The following is a 27446-nucleotide window of genomic DNA, read 5'->3' as shown; positions in this document are numbered from 1 at the left end:
AAATTACCAAATGTCTGACATCCAATAAATCAATGAGCTCTGTAGTGGTGTTGCTAAACAAAACAAACTTTAAACTTTAGTAGTATATAGCCATAATTGAATTATATAATATACCAAAGTACCTGTAAATATGACTTATATAATATACCAAAAGTACCTGTAGAATATGACTTATATAATATACCAAAAGTACCTGTAGAATATGACTTATATAATATACCAAAAGTACCTGTAGAATATGACTTATATAATATACCAAAAGTCCCTGTAGAATATGACTATGTTATATCTTTGAATAAAGTATGTTTTTGGACAAAATAAATTTATACATACTTTCGGGCAATATTTTCTTGACATGTTTATTGGATCAACTGTCATGTAACTTTAAAATTTGATGGAAAAGACTTAATTGGGAGAAAGTTTAATGCTTCTGAGTGGCAGACAAGCATCTGGACCAAACAGTCACTTAATAGTCGAACCATCTAAATGATGTCAGACTGAACATGCCTTCTAGCCTGGCCATTGAGTCTGTTCTATCTTCACAAATGTCAAATGGCAGCTTAGATGAATTGCATCAGAATTATCACCATGAAGGATTGCTTTATACTCGTCTAGGACTACATGTACCGATGATTAACTTTCAGACCTTACCCATCCTATATATAACTGCCAGGATACTTCAATGAATCCACTAACCCCAGGTCCTGGGCGAGTGGAAATTATCAACTCTATTACTATAATGCATAGGGCACTAGCCAAAACTTCTGTGAAGGTTAGTGACTTTCTCAAACATTTGTCTGACACTAACAGCTTCAAACATTTCACCATTTTCACCATTTAAAAGGTTTCACAGCTCTTAAGCTACCATTTGTGGACAAATCTGTCACATCTCTCCCACTGTCACCCAGGCTTCCCATGTACAAGTTCTGAACTTGCTTTATAGCATATAGATACCTATCACTAATTTTCACTTGCTTCTCAACTACCTTGACGCCCGATCAATCTAGGATCGATCCCCATTAGTGGTACACAACAGCTGTGGTATGTACCGTCCTTTACTGTGACATGTTGCAACCCTGCAATTAAGAAAATGTCCACGGCAAGAAAACATGCCATGAAAAAAAGTTCTAATATAGTCCACAGCAAAAAAGTGCCTTGGAGAATGAAAAAGTCCACAGCAATCTCCACAGCACTGCCGACTGCTGTGGGCAATTGCAGGAGTCGTGTTAAAAATAATAGCCCATCAAGTGGTAACAGCAAGTTTCTTTCCTCTCTCAATATCTTGTCTTGTCCTTAACCACAAGTCCAACCTTAATGTAACCATAAATAAAAATGTGTTGAGAGCATCATTAAATAAAACATTCCTTCCTTTCCTTCCTTCACCAAATAGGAACATTATCATAGTTCTGTGCTACCTGTAAATAAATTTCACACCCTCATCTCATGCACCTTTTTGTACTGGATTTGTCCCTCAGTTCTATAAATTTCATCCTCTCCCCTCCAGTCATATACGAGTACTTCAAAGTGCTGAGTGTGCTGTCAGTTCATTTTACCACAAGTAGGTGAAATCAACTTGAGATCTAGTGAGAGAAATGTGACTGATGAATCCATCCAAATGGAAAGGCTTTGGTTTTTTGTCAATCTAACTGCCACTCTTCTGTCTTGTGGTAATCCTACTTCTAATGATGTCTGGCAACAAGACTGCCTGATATTTCACAAGTTGTCAATGAACAGTTTTTGTTCTATATAAAATCAAAGTATAAACATTTTCAGACTTTTATAGTTGTAGATTCTAAATGTAAATGGTCATATGAAATGAAGATCATTATACACTCATATACTTTCTTTTTAAAAGCCACTATGAACAGAGGTCACAGTCTTTTTGTTAAGAATTGCAATATTTTATTCACATACATGTACACCCCAGCATATTGTTTAATCAGTAGCTATTAGCAGTAATTCTCTGGTTGAGAATCTACACTTTACAAATATTGCAGATAACACTCCCATGTTTTGATACAGTTTGGATTAAGAAAGAAAGAAATGTTTTATTTAAAAACACACTCAACACATTTTATTTACAGTTATATGGAGTCAGACATATGGTTAAGGACCACACAGATTTTGAGAGAAAACCTGCTGCCGCCACTACATGGGCTACTCTTTCCGATTAGCAGCAAGGGATCTTTTATTTGCGCTTCCCACAGGCAGGATAGCACAAATCATGGCCTTTGTTGAACCAGTTATGGATCACTGGTCAGTGCAAGTGGTTTACACCTACCCATTGAGCCTTGCAGAGCATTCACTCAGGGTTTGGAGTCAGTATCTGGATTAAAAATCCCATGTCTCGACTGGGATCCGAACCCAGTACCTACCGGCCTGTAGACCAATGGCCTAACCACGATGCTACCGAGGCCGGTTTGGATTAAGAGAAAAAAAACATTTCCAAATAGGCTGCAATTGTTAAATCAAATATCAAAGCAATAAAAACTGTAATACTAGCTGCCTCCACAAGCTAGTGACAAATGGAGATATATGCATACAAAACCATTTAACCAGAACAAAGAATGAATGTATCAGATAATCCAGACAAACTGTGTGTATAATTTTTAGTTTTATATTTTAAAAATCAAAATTATCAAATAATACAAAAAATCCTAACTAGTTTGTAAAATATGCCCCCAATAGAGTCAAGGTCCTGTTCAGAGGGGTCAGTACTTGTCAAGACTGGGAGTGGTAGATATATATTTTAATTTTATATAAAACAAAAATCAACTGCTTTATAAATAATACAAAGAAACTAGTTTGGGTTTTTTTGGGGGGGATGGGGTTGAGGATTTTTTTAATGCCACTAACATTTAAGGTAGAGACAAAGACATTTTTCTTTTTTTGCACATTACAAACATGGATGATGATGATGGATGGTGAAGCCGCAGTATTTCCATTTCAGTATGGGACTACTTGACAGGTCCGTGCGCCACACTTGCTGTCAGTCGAGCTATCTCGGTATCACCTAAGCCTATGGTACACGGAACCTGCAGTGCATGCCGGGTTATCATCCCCTATGTGGGGTCATACACTCAGGAGATACACCCATAATCACACCCATAATCGCACTCCTGAAGTGGGTGAAACTTGGTATATGTGGCCTTACACTACCCACTGAGCCTAGCAGTGCACTCACTCAGGTGGGATGTGAACCCAGTACCTACCAGCCTGAAGTCAGATGGCATAACAACGACACCACCAAGGCTAAACTAGTTTGTAAAATATGTCCCCACTGGAGACAGGGTCCTAATCAGTGGGTCAGTACTTGTCAGACCTGACTGTCACTTACAAAATTCCACAGATGCTGATGATTGTGCTGCTGGCAAGCATTTCAATACTAAATCAGCAGAATAAAGTCATGAACTTCTCAATTTTTTTTAAAGAAATGTCAAATTATTTCCACTATAAATTTATAGGCAAAAAAAGCAACAACAGTGGAATACCAAAATTATTCAGTGTTGAAAGCACGACCATAACACATACTACATCTTACACTACAGTTATTCCACTTACCATGAATGTTGAAAGTGATTCTCAAAATGAGAACAGGCAGTGATCATGGAAAACATAATGGTTATCTTTCCACTTGGAACTTTATCTCATACATAGAATTACCTTTACAACCCTCAAAGGGGAAATGACAACTAACATTAAAAGCTTATCTGTCTAAAAATGTCCAATACACTGAATGGTAGAATGCATGCCCCTTCACTCATTCTTCGGAAGCCTGTCGCTTCATTGCACCGTAAATTTGCTTCGGGGGACTACTAACCTTAAGAGCTCTTCATTTTCTTACTTAATTCACAAATTTAAGTGTTAAGACGTATTTTCAGACTGTAGGCTAATCTAGTGAACACATTTGTCAGAATAAATGGTGGCATATTTTGGAGAATATCTCTCAGTATTTGAGCCCATTACGAGCAGAGAGACAAGACGATTGCGAGAGCTCACTTCATTTACACGTGGTGATTAGATTAGTATGTTCCCTAACAAGCTGGAAATTTATTTCCACTCTATTTCAATAATTTGGTAATTAGATTATTCAGATAGTTTGTATGTTGATAAACTAATTCCAATCACAAAGCAGGCAATTGGTTCAGGGATGCAAGTGGCTCAAGGGAATGGCTTCGATGCAAGAACTGTTCCAAACTGTCTTGTGCCCATCATTATTAAATCACAAGATGTCATCAGTGGTTATTTTGCATAGAAAGTAATCATCAACGGCAAAGTATGCCGCCTCTTGTGTTAATTGAATTCCTCCACCCTACAGTACAGTGGCCTTCTAACACAACAAATCATTCAATGATTATTATTAAGTGCCTCTCAATTTAACCCAATACTTGCCAATGCCAAGTTCCTGGGTTAACTGCTCAAAATTTTATTAATGAACTTTGCTCTACCAAGACTAGTGCAGAACATATTGGGTAATGAAGCAGAATAATTGCTTTCATTTTTCTGAATGAATATTCAATAACTCTTTATTGAAGCAATAACTCCATGACAGCAATCTTTGGCCATCATTGTTGGAATGAAATCTTTGTGAAAAAGATATGTTTATATGACAGCAACTAGCACAGAGAAAATTAGATTTTTATACTTTCACATAAAACATATGGTTGTGTGTTTTATTATTTTAATCATAATTTGGTTGTGGTTTTGGTGGAGGGTGTGATTGTATTACATAAAAATAAGATAATATGATAAAGAAGGAAATGTTTTATTTAATGACGCACTCAACACATTGTATATATGGCTATATGGCATCAGACATATGGTTAAGGACCACATAGATATTGAGAGAGGAAACCCGCTGTCACCACTTCATGGGCTACTCTTTTCTATTAGCAGCAAGGGATCTTTTATATGCACCATCCCACAGACAGAGTAATACATACCACAGTCTTTGATATACCAGTCATGGTGCACTGGCTGCAGTGAAAAATAGCCCAATGGGCCCATCGATGGGGATCGCTTTACTACTGGTCTACGTCCCGCCCCAATAATAAGATAAGCACAGTGTTATTTATAATATTATGACTCACTGTGTAGCATTTATTCGCAACTTTTAAGCTGTCACTATATATGTTGTTATAACGTTCCATACCCATTAATAAACCAATATGCAAACATATACATAAACAGCAGCAGATCTAAGAAATTAAGAAGGGGAGTGCTATTGGGATTGCTTTGGAATGGAAACTCTGCCATTGTACACATTTATAAAATGTTTTATTGCCGTTTAAATAGTGATTAGAAAGAAATGTTTTATTTAACTACGCACTTAACACATTTTATTTACGGTTATATGATGTCAGATATATGGTTAAGGACCACACAGATTTTGAGAGGAAACCTGCTGTCGCCACTATATGGGCTACTCTTTCCAATTAGCAGCAAGGGATCTTTTATTTGTGCTTCCCACAGGCAGGATAGCACAAACCATGGCCTTTGTTGAACCAGTTATGGATCACTGGTCGGTGCAAGTGGTTTACACTTACCCATTGAGCCTTGCGGAGCACTCACTCAGAGTTTGGAGTCGGTATCTGGATTAAAAATCCCATGCCTCGACTGGGATCCGAACCCAGTACCTACCAGCCTGTAGACCGATGGCCTACCACGACGTTCACCGAGGCCGGTGTAAATAGTGATTAATGCAACAGTTGAAAACATAATTTCTGAATGTATGGTAATATTTATTAAAACCATTAAACACTGAAAAAATGGCAACCCCTGCAACTGAAAAGTGGGCTCCATACAAGGATGTGGGCAGTACCTCTAGGAAATGTGCTAGAGATATCCTAGCATAAAATCAATACAGTGCCACATATCTACCCTCACTGCCGTATATCCTTTCTGGCCAGCATTGCTCCATGACAGGTATATTAAAGGTGATGGTAAGTGCTGTCATGCTAGTGGAAAATGTTCTTTTTTATAAAAAGGTATGTGACCTATGCTATAACAGCAGGTATTTTTCCACGACTTTAAACGATGTGTCATAATCATCTCTTGTTTCAAAGGATATAGTCATACATTAAACAATGGCTTCAGATGCTGTAAAATAACATTTCTTCCAATCAGTCCTTTCTAAATAAGAGGTAGCTCTTCTTGCACAAATAAAGATCTTTTAAATTAAAATTTGACTCTGCTGTTATTTAGTAATTTTATAAGCTATTTAAAGATATACAGAAAAATATTTCACTATTTATGGTGAAGTAAAAATGTTTTCAAGATGAGATGACATTGTTCATCACCAAAGACAGATATGACAAGAGGATTATGTCATCATGGTGTTTTGAAGTTTGTCACACAACCAGAGGAAGTCATTCATTTTGTTACAATAAACAGATGGTGCTATAATATCAGGGTTGTGGTGGCAAACAGCTTACAGCTTACTGTATGCTTACAGTCTTTGGGTTATACATGTATCTAGGCCCTTTTCTCTCTTTTTTCATGGTTTTGTTTCTTTTTTGATTGGTAAAAGCAGCGATACAGGTTAAAATATGTGTACTTTGCCTTCAAAAGGAAGCAGGTTCTTATTTTTTTCAAGAAAATTGACAATATATTCCAAGAAAACTGATGATAATGCATTAATTTACTTTCCAACTGATAATTCACCAAAACAATATATTTCTTTAATGTTCAATAGACTCCATCTCATGTACATAATCTTATTATGAATCTACCAAAACCATATCTCTGCCTAACACCAGCCACGACTCACTGTTACATGTACATGGTTCCAACAGCATCTGTAATGTAGGACTGCAACTTTGCATGCACAAGTGTAGGCTACAAAAACCTTTTCAAAGGCAAACAAAGGCACATCTGAACACATGCACACTGATGTGTATAAAATAATATCTAAAGCAAGGTGCTGTAATAATTGTACAGAAATATTGTCCAAATTAGTTTCAGGAAGTACTTTTGAAATTGCAATAACAATTTCTTCACCAAAGTATGTGGATGAAAATCTGACAGGTTAGTAAAATTTAGTTAATAAAGTGGAGAGGGGGTGGGATGGATGTGAATATACCCTCATTCACTGAATGAAAAGAACTATTTTTAAAAAGTGTTTATAAGTCCTTTACGAAAAGACTCAGAATATCTATTTGGGCAAGAACCACCTTGCCACTTGCAAAAGACTTTATTTTCTGGACAGAGTGCACCACGACTGGTATATCAAAAGCCATGGTATGTGCTATCCTGTCTGTGGGAAGGTGCATATAAAAGATCCCTTGCTACTAATGGAAAAATGTAGCAGGTTTCCTTTTCTAAGATTATATGTCAAAATTACCAAATGTTTCACATCCCATACATGTAACTGGTGTGGTGTCATTAAACAAAACAAACTTTAAACCTATTTTCTTAGCAGAAGTATATAAGAATACCATAAGTCTTTGAAAAAGGGCACCTGTATTATTCCAAAAGCATAGTATTATGCATGATTATATTATATGCAGTTTTCTCCAGAAACATGCAGCCAACACAGATAAATTACATCTCCTTCAATAAATACAAATAAATTCATTGTTTTCATCCACTAAAGGTACTGTCCTGTGTTTGCTGCCATTATAAGATGTCACTGACTAACAGAGCCTTTTGGATGAGTCAGATAACATACTAAATACATTATCTTATTTAAATAACAATACTAGAGTCTGTATATCCAATGGGTTTGTGCTAAAGTTGGTAGCAATCATTCTTCATTTTTTTTTTTTTTTTTTCAAACATGCAGATACTGATATTATAAACAAGGAAACATCTTTAATATGTAATTACAGTCCCTGTACAAACTGTTTAAATACATTGTATGGAGGGTGGGTGTAATTTGAACCTGCACACTCCCAGCACACATTTCCTGGTTCTGCACGTGTCTATGATATCCATAAAACAGATAAAAATAAATCAACACAAAAACACTACAAGAACACACAACTAGAAGCAGAATAAAATGATGTCAAGAAAGAACCTGAATTTATCATCTACTATTAGATCTGACACTCTGTAGAGGAGAATGGCAACCAAGTGGGAGATGTTTCGATCAAATTGAATTTCTCGGCAATTGTTAATTCAGAACTCGCACACAAGATCAGACTTCGCATCATCTTACCCCGAGGAGATCGAGTCAACCCATATGTTACCACACCAAGTGTTTCACTGTGACTAGCACTTGAATGACTCAGGCCAACAGGATTGGAACAGAACCATAAGTCTTTAAGCAAGGCAAAACCTATTTTGCTAAATTTACAAAGACTGTATTTCTTTGTAAATGTGTGTAGAACTTTAGACATATCTAAGACAAAAACAATCTTTGTAAATTGGGCCCATTGTTAGCTATTTGGCAGACTGTGTTGCTAAGTATTTTTCTCAACCACAAAAACATTCAACATAATAGGTTTATCAAATCAGCTTTTTGAAATGTATTTTTTTCAAATTCAATTTCAATTCGCAGTGCCCTCAATAGTTTAAGAAGTAGCAGGCTACAACAGTGATGATAGCAGGGGGCAAAGCGGGGGGTCTGGGGGCCCTCCCCTAGAAACATTTGAAAAATCGAACCTCTGAGATGCATTCTCATGGCCTCTGTTAGCACAAATCAGTCACCATCCATTAAATGCAGCAACTGAACAATTTTACTCGAAAAGTAGGCGGCGGCAAAAGCTGTTTCAGATGGCGATTTGCCGCCGGAGACTGGGTACTTTTGAGGGCTCTGAATTCATATACAGTGAAACCTGTTTAAACCGAACCATGCCAGGGACCTAACATTTATCTCATTTAGACAGGATCCGGCATTTAGAAAATTCCAAACCATGGATTGCGCTTTATTCAGGGTCCGGTTTAGATAAGTTTCACTGTATATAGTAAATATATCCAGGACACATACATGTACTAATCTAGGATATTGCTGTTAATGTCAAAACTGAGGGAATAACAAACCGATTATCAAAATAAAAATACATAATTTAACTTGAAGCCACGGGCAATCCATCCAGCTAAACAGCCACAAAGGTGGCTGTCAGAATATAGCCTTTTAGGCTCACCCTACCTATAGTCAAATTAGTCAACTGCTAATTTTTATACTGAGTAGCTACAATATTTAGTATTTGGGTAATAACATTTTGTTCAAATTAGCCACATTTTAATATTTTCAAAGAAATACTTTACAGATCTGGAAATTGGCTAACACTAAGTTACTTCCAGTGGAGCCCTGCTAGACATTTAATAGTGACAATATGTAAGTTGGTCTTTCAAGAAAGGTGGAATCTTATTAGAAGTGAAAATCTAAACAGGTTTGAACAGGTCTGTACATGTTTCATTAAATATACAGTTAAACATCACTATTCATCAAATATAATATCAAATTTTAATTTTCAAATGTTTGATGTCTGTGAGGTGATCTTTTTCAAATGGCATGCTTGTATACATATAGAAATTGTAGAATCAGCCTGTTAGTGGAAGTTTATTTATTTATTTATTTGTTTATATATAATTTAAATTTATTAACTTGTACATACTTATATGGACAGAAGTTCAACAACATGTATATGTGTATACTGTTACACTTGAATGTGCTTAGAAGGACCCATTTAATTTTTAAGGGTGACATACTTAATTAAGACACATGTACTTGTAAACATTACAGATTAAAATGACCTTGGGAGAAAACTTTACTCAAGTCTTCAAAATGTAAGGGATTGTTATTTTTTCATTAAGAACATAAAAATATGGAATTACTGAAATTTCTGGAGGTGCTAAAAAATAGAAGTTTATTTAAAATGTTAATTATCTACTCTTTGGAGAAAACATTTTAAGATATATTCATCAAATTAATTTTCCAATTTGCTGAATAACCATGACATTTTTATTGACATTGAGATTTTTTTTGAATTAATAATAAAATTTGCTAAATGGCACCTTAAATGCAGAGGTAGTGGTGTAGTAAATAGCATATATATGTTGTAGAGGTTTACCTATGTTTTCCTGGGTTGGCCATGTCGAAAATCCATGAATCCTTGTAGCCTGGCGGGGAACAACTAGACCCAGCAAACAACTGTGATTGAGCATTGGGCTGGTGACTACTGTAAAGACAAAACAAATCAATCTCAAATTAAATCTGTTAAATATTAGCAAAAATTGTAAAAAGAATCAGGGGCCTAATTCACAAGTTCTCTTAGGCTCTGCTAGACAACAAAGCATCCTCTTTGCAAGTCTTTTAGCATTGCACTGTGAGATCTCAAAGTTGTGAGAGTTTGGTGAATTGGGCCCCAGTTCAATGCTTTCTTAAATTAAGCATTCATGAATCATGTGGATGAAGTGGGGACATTTTCTAAATGAAGGCCCAATTGAATTGTATCCCTTAGACATATCCAGCTTTCCTGAACAGTTGTCTTCATTCAATAATTTACGTTAATCATAAATGTTTAAATAGCCATGTCATAGTTTGTCTGTGTATAAGATTTAAAGGCCTCTAACACAAATCTGCATGTGCAGTGGGGGGTTTCAAGGGCCAAACACCCCTGTATAGTTTCCTGCACCTGATTTGCAACTAATCTTTCATAAATTCAGTTCTACATTTTACCCACAGTAAAACTAGTTATTAACTAGCATTTTATTAAATGTTGCTATTCCAAAATTTGTTGATGGAAGAAACAAAGAGAAGACACTGTTCCTGCCATCAGTAATTTAATTGTCAAATAAAATACAGGAGTGTAGTCAACTTACAACTTTTGTAATACTCTTTGATCTCGGATTTATTTCATTTCATTTCAACTTATTTTCGTGCTTATATTAAGGTTCAAGCACACTGTCCTGACCTTAGCTATCTGGGCTGTCTGTCCAGGACAGAGGGTTAGTCGGTTAGTGAGAGAGAAGAGGGTGTAGTGGCCTTACACCTACCCACTGAGCCATTAAGACCTCGCTCTGGGTTGGAGCCGGTACCGGGCTGCAAACCATGTACATACCAGCCTGTAGTCCGATGGCTTAACCACTACGCCACCGAGGCCAGTCTGATTTATGTTGTTGTCTGCAAATTATGTTTTTAACCCTTATGTGCTTAAATCCCAAATGTAAACAAGTGATGTATTAATTTGCTCATATGTATTTTCGCCTGAGCCATTAGTTCTTTAGGTTAACATAATAATAGTTACGACTGTTGATTAACAGTGCATATAAACAGTTGCATATAGTCGAGAGAACTTATCACCATTTAATCACTTGTTCTACTTTAGGCTAATATCACTTGGTGCTCTTGTCCTAATGGTTACAAACATATGTGAACCAGTGCAAGTAAAAGTAAAGTAAAGTTTGTTTTGTTTAACGACGCCATTGGAGCACATTGATTTTTTTATCGTATCATCGGCTATTGGACGTCATATGGTCATTCTGACACTTTTTTTTAGGGGAAACCCACTGTCGCCACATAAGCTACTCTTTTACAACAGGCAACAAGGGATCTTTTATTTGCACTTCCCACAGGCAGGATAGCACAAACCATGGCCTTTGTTGAACCAGTTATGAATCACTGGTAGGTGCAAGTGGTTTACACCTATCCATTGAGCCTTGCGGAGCACTCACTCAGGGTTTGAGGAATGAAATCTCTAATGAAGGATCTCCTTGTGAGTGGCTGTCCTCTTACAGAAGATGTACTAGATACAGATTTATTGCATCAATCACTATTTTGTCAAATGCTCATTCAATCCCTGCAATTGCCCACAGCAAATGGCAATGCCATGGAGTTTCTAATTCTCCACAGCAATTTTTGCCTTGAACTATATTCAGGTTTTTTTCCAGTGGCATGTTTTTTGCTGTGGACATTTTCTTAATTGCAGGGATTGACATTGTGATAGGTACAGCACTAATCATGTATTATGGTTTTGCTGTTCAAATTAGGTAATCTCTAAAGCTAATGATTCTAGTTTTTGAGGTACACACATTTTTACTTCACATAAAATTAATTTTGAGCCTACAAACACCACAGTGACCAGAGACACATTGGATTTGCCACAATAGACAATATAGGCAAACAGTTATTATAAGTAATGGAAACCAGACTCGAATGTGTAGAGGATAAGCCACCAAACTTACTGGGTTCCCACCCACAGCAACTTTTATAGACTCAACCTACTTCTCTCTCACTAACCACGAACACTGGCTTAGACAGACTGCGCAGATAACTGAGGTTTGTGTGCCCAGGACAGCGTGCTTCATCCTTAAGTGGATATAACAGGCCTCTGAGAATTAAAAATCTGCATGAACCATTTATCGGTTATGCAGAAATAAATACAGGTAACACATTTTCTTTTTGTGTAACCCGTTATATCCAAGTAAATGGTGATCCTAAAAATAGGTTATGAAATATTAGATTTGCACCAGCAATGTGCAAATGAAATGACCATTCTCACAATTTTCAGAGACATGATATAAACATGTAAATAAGTATATAAAGAAACAACAAGTTTAAATGTGGCAGTTAACTGTGGGAAAAAAAAAACTGTAATAGCCAAAAATATTTGACTGTGGCTAGTAATTAGTAGTGGCTTTTAAAGTTTAAAGTTTTTGTTTAACACCACTGCTAGAGCACATTGATTAATGAATCATGGGCTATTGGATGTCAAACATTTGGTAATTCTGACATGTCAGAGGAAACCAGCTACATTTTTCCTAATGCAACAAGGGAACTTTTATATGCACTTTCCCACAGACAGGGAAGCACATACCACGGCCGTTGACCAATTGTGGTGCACTGGTTGGAATGAGAAGAAAATGGCTTATAAAAAACGGCTCATTGAATCCAGACCCAATTTATTTTGTGTACGTTATTTTATATATCCATGAGTCATCAATTGTGTATAAGGAACAGGAAAGTAAAATATAACAAAATAAGGAAAAATATTAGTTAGGGTAATCTTAGGTGCTCCACTTGTAACACAGTAGCTTACATGTATTAAATCACACAAAAATATTCTTGATGATTTTGTTTCATATTATGTAGTCAAACTGCTATTTTTAGTCAACAAAATGAACAAACCAAAGGATCATGAAATATGGCAAATACTGAAGTAGCTTTTGAATAATTTATTTAAAATCTATTTATCTCAATTATTTCACTTCCTATTTGACTATCTGGTGAATAATCCCTTGTATTCTATCAAAAGCTCCCTACTTTCAAAGACAATAAAACATTTAAAAGATTAGGTATATATGATTAAAATAGCTACAAAATCAGAGTTTAAGCTTAAGTTGCTGATTAATGTTTCTGATTTCACTAGGCACCCTAAGATTTCTGAAAGTAAATTATGAAATCAGATGAAGATATTACATGATTTCATATATAAAAAAACAGAGATTAAAATGGAGTATACAGAAATCAATTTTCATGTGATCAGCACTAACACTGGTTTACATGTATATCTTTATTTGAAAGAAAGAAAAGAAATGTTTTATTTAACGACGCACTCAACAGATGTCATTTACGGTTATATGGCATCAGAATCTTTATTTGAAGTTATAGTTATTCTACTGTGTGTTTAAAGCACGTGTTAACATATTATATTCCATATATCTAATCTAAAGCAGCATGTTGCTGTAGGCTTTTTTAAAAATATTTTTACTCTTTTCTAACTTTTTTTCACCTACATGTAAATGTTAATTTTTAACAAATCAAATATAAATAATTAATTTTAAAAATTAGGGTTGGCACTTTTTTTCAGGTAGGGTCAGATTGCCAGGAACATACAATTGTTTTGTGTTATATATATATATATATATATATATATATATATATATATATATATATATATATATATATATATATATATATATATATATATATATATATATATATATATATATATATATATGTGTGTGTGTGTGTGGTGAACTGTGAAAATTTAAAAGTTGTACAATTAGGATCACCAGATAGAGGTATAGTGGGGAAAGTGTTTTGAGTATGTATGCATGTTAAATAATGAAAATTCTTAATACAACATTTGAGGACTAGTCATAGGCGTATGGGCTCCGATTTTTGTAGAGTTGCAGGCTTATTTTTGCCCGAATTAAATGAAGATGTCCAAATCTGGATAACATTTATTTACATTAGAATTAGTGTCAAACGTCGGTATCTCGACCTCGGTAACCTCGAGTACCCAACATATCTCGAGGTCCATTGCTGGTCTCGGCATTTTCCCTATGTAATGTTACCAAATCGAGCACTGTTATCTCGAGTACCAGGCTTATGTCGAGCACATTTTGGTGTCCCTAGGTACACTTTGTTCATTTTTTCCTCGAAGTAGAACAAAAATTACCTGCTTTCCTTTCACTATAGCTTTTATTTGCCATTTTTGTTCTTCCCTAAATTTCTCCCAAGTAATAATGAGCACTGTATACATTGCATTAAACTGGAGCGGGTCCACGCGTTTATGAAAGGGAGATGCCAGTTTGAAGGCGAACTCTTCAGCCCCCCCACCCCCCACCGGATCCGAACCTGTTACAAACTAATAATATTGTTTTTAGTAACGATAGCTGTTCCAATGTTGTTTTCATTTATCGAAGTAATTTGTCTCCATATGGTGAAAATAATGTGGCAGCTAGATAAGCCTAATCAACCAATCAAGTATAGCCTCTATGTGGACATTATTTGACAGGCTATTGAACGTGGCTAGCTAGTATTGTGTACAAGCTTGGCAAAGTGATTGTTTGATGTTTGTATATTAATATCTTTGGTATACTCATGGACATAGACTGGGGATGAACAATGCAATATCAGGCTATTCACAAAAATGTCCAGAGAAAATATAGACAAAACAGTTCATATTCGAATCGCCCCTGACTATATCGTTGACTGTTGTTAAGTTTGCAAACATGTGTTTGGCATAATTTGTATCATCGACTATTATGTTTATCTCAAGCCACGGATATCTCAAGCTTGGTGGTTCGGTCCCTTCAACATCGAGATACCGAAGTTTGACTGTACTAGCAAACAGCTATATAGGGCTGCAAATGAATCACTACACATTTTTACATGGATTACAACTAATTTTGAGGGTAGAATGATGGAAAACATGGTAAAAAGGTCTGATTGGCACATTGTGCCCAAATATATCTATAATTTTTGCCTTAGTTTGACGTTTTGTTCCAGAACTAGTGGGGGCAGTTGCCCAACTTTCATCAGTCTTGTCTTGGGACTAGTGAAATTTTACTGACCTGTCGGTAATCATTTGTATCAATTGGTCCTGTTAGCAAATTTCTGTGATTTTTAAATCAAAATTTCACTTCTGGAATATGAGCTAACTGCAATATTGATAACAAAAAAAAAGCAAAATATTACATAGATAATGTTGGATGGGTGTAGTTCAGGGCCTGCCACTACTTTTCTCCATTATTGTGCTCAGAAATGCCATATTTCAAAAGCTGAACAGGGCTGCATAAAGTACTCACCCGCTTGCCACATGCGAGTAAAAATTCTGATGGACGAGTGAAACAATGCCTGTCTATTTGATTTGGTTTGCCACGTGATGTTGACCACTTACCAAATGTTCTTAATAATGTCTTGTCAATATATCTCTCTATATATAATTTAAGTGAAGACACTGTATATTATAATATTGTTAATAATATATTGTTCAATAGATTGGCAGACTAGCAGAAATTCTGGCAAGCTAATAAAGTTTAGTTGGTTCTGGTCCGGTGGGCTAGATAAATATTTTCCATTTTGGCATCCCTGCTGAAATGCAACATATTCTCCAGGGAGCATGCCTCCCAAACCATTATAACAAGGCTCTCAAAATGCCCCTAATCCCCCAATTAAATTGAGCTGGACAAACTCCATTTGACAGAGCCCACAAATATTGTTTGAGAGTAGTAGCCACCTTTTTCAATACTTATTTTCATGCTTCTATCCAATTAAGGTTCAAGCATGCTGTCCTGGGCACACACCTTAGATATCTGGGCTGTTCAGTACAGTAGGTTAATGGTTAGCTGTTAGTGGTTACTGAGAAAAAGAAGTCGGTGTAGTGGTCTTACACCAACTCATCGAGTTGTTAGAACTTGCTCTGGGTGGGAGCCGATACCTGGAACCAAACCCAGTACCTACCGACTTTAAAATCAAATGGTTCTCAATTAATGCAAATTACAAATTTTGTATTTAAACAAAATCAATAAAAGGTTGTGCTGCAAAAACTATGCTCTAATTTGCTGAAGCTCGTTTCAGAATACACCTTCCCATTTGGTTTGTCTTATGTTCAAACCATGGGTGGGCCAACAACACCCCAAAGCTACTGTCCCATTAGTGCATTACCCAATATGATTTGGGGGATCCCAATTACCCGTCTTTATAAGTGAAAGAAAATAATTCCTGATACCATTTAAAATGTGTAGGGGAAAGCGGGGATGGTTCGGACAGAGGGATGGTCTGGACATCCTCTCTTCCTCTTAAATGACAGCTGATACAAGGAACCTGATTGGCTGAAAACATCTCCAAGAAGTTGTCTTAACACCATGTTTTAATTGAAGTAAAGAGTGGCATTTGTTTAGGTGAGTATGGATTTTGTTGATTTTTGACAACTTTGATGTATTTTTTTATTCCAAGAAAGTAACTGTTTGTTAGCTAAGTATTTCAGAAACATACAAATATCATATAATATGTTGACTAAGATACATTTACACATATTTAGCATACAACATTGATGTCATTACACCATGATATTTGCGTGTGCCTCCATTTTTATAGGATGGAGTATCCTGGGGTAGTTCCAGACAGATGGACGAACCTACCCCTTTGGTGTCCAAACCATCCCTCAGTGGGCATTGGTTTGTTTCACACTGTACTAAGTTGTAATAAATGATGTGGTATGTACCGTGCTGTCTGAGGGATGTTACTTTCAACAAAAACTTTGTTGCTAATAAAAAAAATAGTAACCCATGGCAAGGTGGCAGTTGGTTAATTCTCTCATGTATTACCCATGGGAAAGTCAGATCTAATTAAACTGTAGGCCTAATTAAAACGTGCAGTGTATCATTAAATAATACATTTCTATCTGTCTTTTACAGCATTCTGTCACATACTGATGTTTGAGAAATAATGCCCAGAAGGTATAAAAGGAAAAACCCAGTGGGTTATTATCCCTGGAAATATGATATTGCTGTTTATCCTAAAGTTCCCAATAGAAAGAAAAAGAACCAAAGGGGACGAAAGCGCGGTAAATGCATTATTGCAACAGAAACACCAGAAAGGAATGCAATAGAAGAATTGAGGAATAAAAAGTTAAAGAAGAAGTGCCTATTCCAAAAGAAGAAAAAATGTGATGATCATGATAGCAACATTGTTGATGATGAATCAGAATACTCTGATGAGGACTTTACAGTACCACTGGATGACACGCCAAATGACAGGGATCCACACATTGAGGAGTTTGTTCTAGTTGAATTTGATAAGAAGATACACTACATTGGGCAGATAACTAGCAACAAAAATGAAGTCAATGACTGACATTTCTTATTTGAGAAAATCAGCAAAAGTTCTTGATTCTTTCATTTTCCCAAATGTTGAAGATCTAGCAGCTATAAATATAAACCAAATAAAAGCCATACTGCCAAAACCAGTAATCGTGGCCAATAAAAGACTTCGTGGATACCTGAAATTTGGTATGTCATTCAGTGGACTAAACATTCATTGAAATACCAGGTTTCGTGAAATGACTGTGCGACTTCCAAGCTATAATTAATGTTTCGTTTTATGAACATTCACATACTGAACAGTTGAAAATCATCTCAGTAATGTTCATTTCTAGATTATCACACATTATGTACTAAGTTTTCATTAAAATTTTCATTGGAGATCAAATTAGATTCTGTTGTGATATGCTGCATAATTTGTCCGATGTATCCCCACTATAGGGGATGGATTGGACATTTAGAAAATTTATAAAACCATGTTATATCTTGATCAGTATTAAACACAATGGCTTAGCAGCACAATTGTATATATCAGGGATGTCAAGCTTTACTACAATAACAGTTTGACCTTCACATATACTACTGCTCAAGTTTTACAAAGGGTTCGGTAAATACTGTCCGAACCATCCCCGCTCTCCCCTATATATTTTCGTACAGGGCTCATCTCGAAGAAATGAAATCGGTAATATAACGTCACCTTATTCGATCTACCCTTATGTCACAACGAACTAACCGGTTATTACATGGATGACTGGTGCTCGTCAGACCGTGATCTACCACTAGCCCTGTGAGTTAACAAGCGTAAGGTGAACACGCGCCGCGCAAACCCGTGTACTGGGACACTTATCCACGTGCAAAACGGAAACGGTCGTCTGTGGAATCCCAAAAATGGCGCGCTTTACGACCCCCGGTGCAGGTGGGTCGAGGTAAATTAGGTTAATGCGATCGTGCCATATTTCGGCGATAATCGATTTTTTTATAACGTACGGACATCAACAAGAAAAGCTAAAGAAATGACATTTCGATACCAGTTTCCCTGTCGTAGCCGCTAAGCCATTCTTACTGTCAAATGACGTAAGACACACAAGGGTGCAAACCTGTAGCCCTAAATTCTGTTTGAAACACTTGTCAGCTTACCCTCGTGTGGAACCGCTCTCTGACGACATTAACGTGGGAGGTGCCACGCCGATACCCGGCGACCAAACCCCCGTACAGAGGGTCTCCCTCCATCTAATGAGACGGACCCACCATCTCTGTAGTGACTCGGCTTGTGGCGTAAACAGACGGTTCGCTTCGCACTTCCGATGTCATACAGCGATACTGAGAGGCCTTGACTGGGAAAAACCAACTCGCGGCGTTGCGTGATCTCGAGAAGACCGATTTACCGAGCGGGGTATCAAATACCACAAACTTGTCAAACACTGGGCTCTCGGTTACAAGCTGGGACAGGGTCGTATCTAGCGGATGGGGGGGGGGGGGGGGAGAGCAGAGGTGCTGCCCTATGCACAAACCAAAATTAAATTTAAAATGTACTCTTTTAGGAGATTCATTTCAAAAGTGCCTTTTTTATGTCGAGAATATCCTCACAGTTCCCTGATTATTATATTTAATGCACCTCCCCCCACCCCCTCCAAGTTAGTTTAGACTTGGTACGGTCATAAATGGGACAAAATTGCGAACATTGAAAGCAGTTCATTTCTAACTCGGTAAACACCACCACTCTGTAGAAATGGCCCGTAAAGATTATTTTAAAACCTATGTACAGCTTGACAAACGGACTTCTTTGTTGTCTATAATATGAAGAATTTGTTAAAATTAATTTTTCGGAGATGAATGATGGTAGTTCTATAGGCTATCATTTTGATACAAAAATTTCAGAATTAGAATTTTCAATGCTTGTAGTGTTAGCCCTGCATAACTTTTTATCATTCAGAGAAGAAAACCCCCATCTGACTTGGTTACTATTGGCAGCACCTATGTCGGGTTCAGCCGGTGCAGCCTGACATAAACATCGATTTGTGAGTGTACATACTCTGTCATTTGTCCAAATTACAGCTGCACAGTGCCACTGATCAAGTGTCTGTCTTGTTCAGGGTTTTTTTTACCAAGCCAGTCATGGAAGTGGCAGTCCTCGTACAAAAAGGTAGTCCTGACCGACAATACGGCATTGTCGACCTAGAGAAACAGTATTTTGTGTCGTCCTGAAAAGTAGGAATAGAATAGAATAGATGTTTAAAGACACCCAGCACAAAAAATGCACCTGCTATTGGATGTCAAACTATGGTAAATGCTGCAAAGTAGGATGCACCCTTCCTTACAGGTATTTACCATAGTGTGACACCCAATAGCCGATGTATTTTTCGTGCTGGGGTGTCGTTAAACATTCATTCATTCATTCATTCCTTACAGACAATGTAAGATATATTGTTCTGAGGAGTGGCGACCTGTGCTATAGACCTGTAACTACTAACTGACTTCTGCAGTGCTAATTTGGAATGTGTTGCATGTATTGGTTTTGATACAATTTTTGTTATTCACAGTCTCGTTCAGAACAGGGGCGGCATATAGCTCAGTCAGTAGAAAGCTCGCCTGAGATGTTTTGGTCACAGGATCGAACCACCTCTGTGGATCCATTCTCTGTCTGGATTTTATCTCTTATCTCAACTATGCCCGACGACTGGTATACCAAAGGCCGTGGTATGTATGTGTGTTCTAGTATTCATGTTTCACACCCATGTCAATGAATAATCAACATGCTCTAATGGTGATGTCAAACATAATAAATGGTAAAATTAAGAAAATAGTCTTTGGACTCTTCCCCAAGCTTATCCCCACAGTACCATAGGACACTAGTATTTCGGTTTGTTTTTGCATACGTTTGAGCTAAAGAGGATCCTTTTTGTGGATGTCTCGATAGCTCAGAACATATCGTGGCAAGTTGCGGGCGATTCGGTGCCACAGGTTCGAGTCCCAGCAACGGCATGAGACAATTTGTGAAGTAAGAAAGGATTTAGTTAACCCCTGCGCCAGTGCGTTAATATCTATGTATATAATTGTCAAAAACCCGACATACATACAATATATAGATATTCATACATCAATACATCCAGAGTTTTGACTCCCAATAGCCGATGTATTTTTCGTGCTGGGGTGTCGTTAAACATCTATTCTATTCTATTCTACATCAATACATAAACATGTATATTGATGATGAGTATACATAAAATTGTCTCCCGCCCCTCCCATACGATCAGATCTGGCACAGCCCTTACCAGCCAATCTTTATTTATTTGGGGCCTCATTTTTCCATGCCATGAACTGCGGGTTCGTCTCGGGTCACAGTCTGCGCCTCGGTCTGGCGTTTCGTGTTATCTGGGGTCAAGTTGTCTAAGGTAACGCTTTGCGTAACCTGTCGCTCGGCGCCTGTCCATTGTGACGGCGCTTTGTGAACGTGTTCGTGGCTCGGCGCAAACTAGGTCGGGCATGCGAGTGGATATATCGGTTACTAGTGACAAGTTGCACCTATATAATTACACTGAGTGCAACTTTTGACGCTTGTGCCTGGGACATGTGCACAGGACATGTGCACGGATACGTTTCGAGTAATAGAAACACGTTCACATGTTTCTTAATGCATACAGTGATACACGGAAGTAATTTCTGATTACCTAATGTTTTCAATAAATAAGTTCTGGGGTTTTCATTAATTTGTTATTTGTAATATGAAATGTGCATCTCAGTTTGGATGAAACCATTGTTACAGTGCCACGTCTGGTACATCAAAGGTCGTTGTATGCCCTGTCCCATACAGTGAAACCTGTTTAAACCGGATTTTGTCAGGATCCTGGAGCCTATTTCACTAAACATCGTAAGTTACGTTTTGCACGTAAACGTAAATCTACGATTCTTATTACTATTATAGTTCAACAAATATAGTTAGAAGAGCACATATTTTATTTTATTTTGTCTTTAAAATACTCCAGCTTCCGTAATGATGTAATTTTCCACGTGAAATTGATGCCAAACAAGTGTAAACGCACGGCCGGCATAACTGCTAGTAGCAGACGTAACTTACGATGTTTCGTGAAATGGGGCCCTGGTTTATATATATAAACTCTGTAGGAGTAACTTATGTGGCGGAAGGTGGAGGGACACAAACACGTTAGACACCAGATACACCTACGTAAAAGTGAGGTATTAAAAAAAAAACCTAGAATTATTTTCCTTTCTTACACACCCGTTGGTGAGAACATTCGTTATTTTTGGTAACACATAATTGTTTACACATGTACGTGTGTTAACAATTTCAAGATATACGATTGGATGCTCCTAGGTGGTGACCACGTCACCAGTGGAAAAAACAGCACGATCGAAATCGATTACACTGTTGACGTATAGTTAACTTGACAAGCATTTGTCTGTGACATGTAAGTGCAAGGGCTGTAAATAACTTTCAGTTGAATTTTTTTTTTAATGTGATTAAAACCTGGGGGTTTTTAGGATATGTAAGAAATAGAATAAGACAATCATGTCATTCGTTGTTTAAAAACATATCCAACTCGCTTTCGCTCGTTAGATACATTTTAACGGCCAATCATGTATTATTCTCTATTTGTCACATTCAGACCATAGAACTATTGTTTTTATCCTTCCACATTCCTTGGTAACCTGGAGGAAGCATTTTCAGGGCCGTGCCCTGATCAAAATCCTAGGGTGTGGGGCACTACTTTTTTTTAAAAACAAATTAAACACTATACAAATTAAACCCTGAGATGTGTATGCTATTGTCTGGAATAAAAAACAAAAACAAGTTAGGAATACTCGACACATTGTCATGCCAAGGTTTGATGGTCTTGTATGCACTTGTATGGAAGATATGGTGCGGAAACGATTTTCTTCTGATGTCCAGTAAACCCTGAAAAGTATGTCTCGGTGACCTAGTAATGTCATGCAACACGCCATCATCCTAAGTCTTCGTACATTTAATGTATGACGATCCTGCACGAGTTCGTAAGAAAGACATGGCCCGGACAAGGGTTCTCTTCGATGTGCACTAATATGTGAAATAAATGGGTCACAGTGACCTAGTAATGATATGTAATTTGATGGTTTTGCATGAATTAGTAAGGAAGATGTGGTCTAGGCATTGATTCACCTTTATGTGTAGTAATCCGTGAATAGTAGGTTCCAGTGACCTAGTAATTGAATGCGACGCACCGCCATCCTATGTTGTATTTGCATGCAAGGTTTGATGATAATATATGAATTGATAAGAAAGATATGCCCCGGACAAGGATTCACTTTAAATGTGCAGTAAACTGTGAAACGTAGGTCGCGGTGACTTGGGTAAAGTACGCGACACATGTTGTAAGTTGTACTTACATGCCAGGTTTGATGATCCCATATGAACTGATAAGGAAGATATCCCCGGACGAGGTTATTTTTATGTGCAGTAAATCGTGAAAAGTAGATCGCAATGACTTAGTAATGGATAGGGGCGGGACGTAGCCCAGTGGTACAGCGCTCGCTTGATGTGCGATCGGTCTAGGATCGATCCCCGTCAGTGGGCCAATTTGGCTATTTTCTCGCTCCAGCCAGTGCACCACGACTTGTATATCAAAGGCCGTGGTATGTGCTATCCTGTCTGGGATGGTGCATATAAAAGATCCCTTGCTGCTAATCGAAAAAGAGTAGCCCATGAAGTGGCGACAGCGGGTTTCCTCTCTCAATATCTGTGTGGTCCTTAACCATATGTCCGATGCCATATAACCGTAAATAAAATGTGTTGAGTGCGTCGTTAAATAAAACATTTCCTTCCTAGTAATGGACACGCTGCCATTTCAAGTTCTTCCTTCATGAACTGGTATGCAAGATATTGTCCGTACAAGAAAAGAAGAAAAGTTAACAGACTGACGAACGGAAGGACAATGCCATATTATCCATATTATATTATGACCCGTCATTATGACCTGGGTATGTAAACATTTAATTATTTTAGAAAAAAAAAAGAAAGAGTAAATAAGGCATCATTGTGGCCAAAATCGTAGGTATAAGGGAAAGCAATGGATATTTCAAGAAGATTTGTATTTAATTTAGTATTAACAGTCAACAGTGTTAATACAAAAGATGTGTTCAACAGGATGATCGCCCGTGAACGCTCGCGCTCATTCCAATAAGACGTACTAGTATATAGTGAAGAGAAGAAGAAACCTCGAGTGATCGTTCTAATAAGAACAATACGGGTGTTCGCAGGGATGACTAAAGTTAAAAGATTGTTTTGTTTAACAACACCACGAGAGCACATTGATTTATTAATCATCGGCTATTCGATGTCAAACATTTGGTAATATTTTATACTGACGAAAAAAAACCAAACGCAAGAGGTTTTTTCGGTGGTAAATATTTCAAATGTTTTATTGATGATTATTTCTTTGTTTGGATTTTTAGGTTATGTCTTCATTACTGAATGCATTTTCACAAGTTTTGTTGTGTTATTACAGACGGTGTTTGCATGGATAACGTTTAAATGTGGGTACCCTACGCCATTTCCCGATCCAAATCAATAGTGTACATGCACAGCCCGGGCTGCAGTCGCTGCTCTAACTCTCCTTACGATTGACTCAATCAAGTTGTTTATGGTCCTTTGTGAGATGTTATGCTACCCACAAAGAAGGGCCTGCGTGAGCTGAGCGACGTTGTTTAGGACGTTGACGTGCTTCCTGACTCGCCTGTCTATCTAGCTCGTCCCACAAATTCTCGATCGGGTTCAAATCTGGACTGTATGGTGGCCAATCGAGCACTGGGACATTGTTTTGGTTGAGTAAGTTAAAAACAAATCCTCGCAACGTGCGGCCTCGCATTATCCTGCTGCAACGTAAGGTTACGCGCATGGATAAGTGGAAGGACGTGAGGCCTGATGACGTTATCCCGCTATCTTACGGCTGTAAGATTGTCCTGGATGACCACGAGATGTCTTTTCACGTCATGAGAAATCCCACCCCCAACCATAACAGACCCTACCCCAAATCTGTCGTTTTCTGACTTACCGCTCACTTCGACGTCGATAGACACATTGTCGTCCATCTGACCTGTAAAGTGAAAAACGAGACTTGTCGGTGAATAACACACGTCTCCAGTGGTCCAAATGAAACCGATTTGGTACATGTGCACGCAGCCATTGCAATCGACGTTGACGTTGCCTGGGTGGTAATTACGGACTAATGTAGGGACGTCGTGAAGTTGAACTCCCGCAACCGATTCCAAACCGTTCGTGGACACACTGGGCGACCATGGGTGCCTACAACCCGACTTGCCGTCCGTAGCCGTCTGACATCGTTTACGGAGGTGTTCAAGACGTATGCCTCTATCTTGACGTTGCAATGTAACGCGCGGACGTCTGCTCCTAGGACGGTCAGCTAATCTTCCTGTAGCTCTGAGACACCAACTAAACGAGCTATCGTTGACTCGTGTACCCCAAATTCCTTGGCGACGTTGTGATAATAATTAGAGCAATAGCCCTGCCCCTATCCACTTGTAACGTTCGCGGCATTTTTTCTTTTTAATCGTGTTGAAATGAAATGTTGTGCACTCAATGTGTACAGTTCAAAACTTGATTTGGTATGGTGTTCAAGTCCATACCACGTGGCAGTAGCCCGGATGCACGCTTTCTTGACAAATCGTTAAAAAGCATGCAGCTTCGCACATGCTCACGGTTGACCAAATTTTAACCAAAGATTCTTTAGACCGTTGCATTGAGGTAACTATGTGTGAAATGTTACTACATTTGGTATACGGAAAAAAGGTCATATTACCAAAACTGAACTTGCATCTGTTTTTCCGTCAGTATATATGCATCATCCCACAGAAAGGATGACACATACCACAGCCTTTGATATACCAATCATGGTGCACTGGTTAGAACGAGAAATAGCCCAATGGACCCACCGACGATCCCAAACCGACCGCGCATCAAGCGAGCGATATACCACTGGGCTACGTCCTGCCCCTGCAGGTCAACGGGTTCAAAATTATTTTTGTAAATATATCGAGAGCTCATAACCAAAACTGGCTATTGGGGGTTTTAAATTATTTTTGTAAATATATCGAGAGCTCATAACCAAAACTGGCTATTGGGGTTTTTAAATTATTTTTGTAAATATATCGAGAGCTCATAACCAAAACTGGCTATTGGGGTTTTTAAATTATTTTTGTAAATATATCGAGAGCTCATAACCAAAACTGGCTATTGGGGTTTTTAAATTATTTTTGTAAATATATCGAGAGCTCATAACCAAAACTGGCTATTGGGGGTTTTAAATTATTTTTGTAAATATATCGAGAGCTCATAACCAAAACTGGCTATTGGGGTTTTTAAATTATTTTTGTAAATATATCGAGAGCTCATAACCAAAACTGGCTATTGGGGTTTTTAAATTATTTTTGTAAATATATCGAGAGCTCATAACCAAAACTGGCTATTGGGGTTTTTAAATTATTTTTTTAGATTAGCTTTGCGCATACGCGTACGAGACGGGGAAAATCCTCAAATTCGGGCAAAAACAACAGAACAATTGGGGCAAAATGAGCTGGCCTGAACACTATTCACCAAGTATTTCCAAATATTAGTTGTAATCCATGTACAAATTCGTGGCGATTTGTTTGCAATCCTATATAGTTGTTTGGCAGTAATGTTAATATGAATAAACGTTGTAATCTAGATTCGGGCACTTTTGTTTAACTCGGGTAAAAATCGTCCCGCCCCCACTCCACCCCCTACAAAAATGAGAGTCCGTACGCCTATGGTTTTGCGTCATTTGCATCTTAAAAAACAATTGTTTTAAATAATAATAATAATATAAAAAATAATTATAATAAACAGTTAAAAAAGAAATAAATCCACGTGCGAAATAGTTGACTCTGCTCATTTTATCAATAATGGGCATAACTACCGTGTAGTTCTGATTGGCGGTCCTTGGTATATATGCTCAAAGGCAACACTCGTATAATCTTGGTATGCCTCCAATTATCATACCTACAAGAAGCACCACCCACGATGGATTTCCGGATGCAGACTTTAAAGAGTAATAATGGACGACGCCCCGCTTGTGTGAGGGGCAGATACGAGTAGTGAAGAGATGGCATGCACGTTACGCGACGTGTTACTGATTCATACGCAGCAGTAACTCGTCATGAAATCTCCATTTCACTTTATGATAAAATCGCACCACGGGAACTATGTCGCACCTTCCAGCCAGGAGTTATGATAAATGTAAAAGTTAACTAGGTGGGTATGGTAAGGGCTTTTACACAGTTAGTACAGTGGCGTAGGCAGGATTTTGTATTGGGGGTGGGGTGGGGGGGGGGGGGGTAGGCACCTGTGTAGTGGGATATGACACAGGAACCTTTTTAATGTTATTAATAAGCGAAAAGGTAAAAATTTCCCGGGATTGGGGGGAGCCATCCCCCCCCCCCCCCCCCCCCTCTGGCTACGGCACTGAGTTAATAACTGTTTTAGTTGCAATGGTTACAAATTAATATGCAAATAAATGTTCGTACAAACTGAGAATATGTACATGAGTATTGAATCATAAATATATAGTTTACATATATCGGCACCGGTGTTGTAGTGGTTAAGCCATCGGCCGTACGACTGATAGGTACTAGGTACTAAAGTTAAACGTTCAAGTTTGTTTTGTTTAACGCCACCACTAGGGCACATTGATTTATTAATCATTGGCTGTTGGTAATTTCGACTTGTAGTTTTTAAAGGAAAGCTGCTACATTTTTTTCCATTTAGTTGCTAAGCACCGAGCCGGTTTAAGGATCCGCGGGGCCTGTAGCACACATAACAGCGGGGGCCAGCTTCCCAGGATATATAGTTTGCAACCCCCTCGGGGAGAGGGAAAACATGACCTGGGGGAATAAATGTATACATCACCACGGGGCCCCCT

General features: G+C 37.8%; 1 protein-coding gene across 1 annotated transcript in view; it reads right to left on the bottom strand.

Moving 5' to 3' along the window:
- LOC121371317 (protein trachealess-like) overlaps nt 1-18831 on the bottom strand; it is a 56158-nt gene extending 37327 nt beyond the window's left edge. The window contains exons 1-2 of the mRNA XM_041497121.1: nt 18634-18831; nt 10017-10124 (exon numbers count right to left, since the gene is read on the bottom strand). Of these exons, the coding sequence (XP_041353055.1) occupies nt 10017-10124; nt 18634-18662 (137 nt within the window). The 5' untranslated portion in view covers nt 18663-18831. The remainder of the gene's footprint in view (nt 1-10016; nt 10125-18633) is intronic.
- Nucleotides 18832-27446: the final 8615 nt, after the last annotated feature.

This window comes from Gigantopelta aegis, chromosome 4, assembly GCF_016097555.1.
Source record: "Gigantopelta aegis isolate Gae_Host chromosome 4, Gae_host_genome, whole genome shotgun sequence".
Lineage (NCBI taxonomy): Eukaryota > Metazoa > Mollusca > Gastropoda > Neomphalida > Peltospiridae > Gigantopelta > Gigantopelta aegis.
Note: the sequence above shows the minus strand (reverse complement) of the source record. Positions and strands in the feature narration are given on the sequence as shown.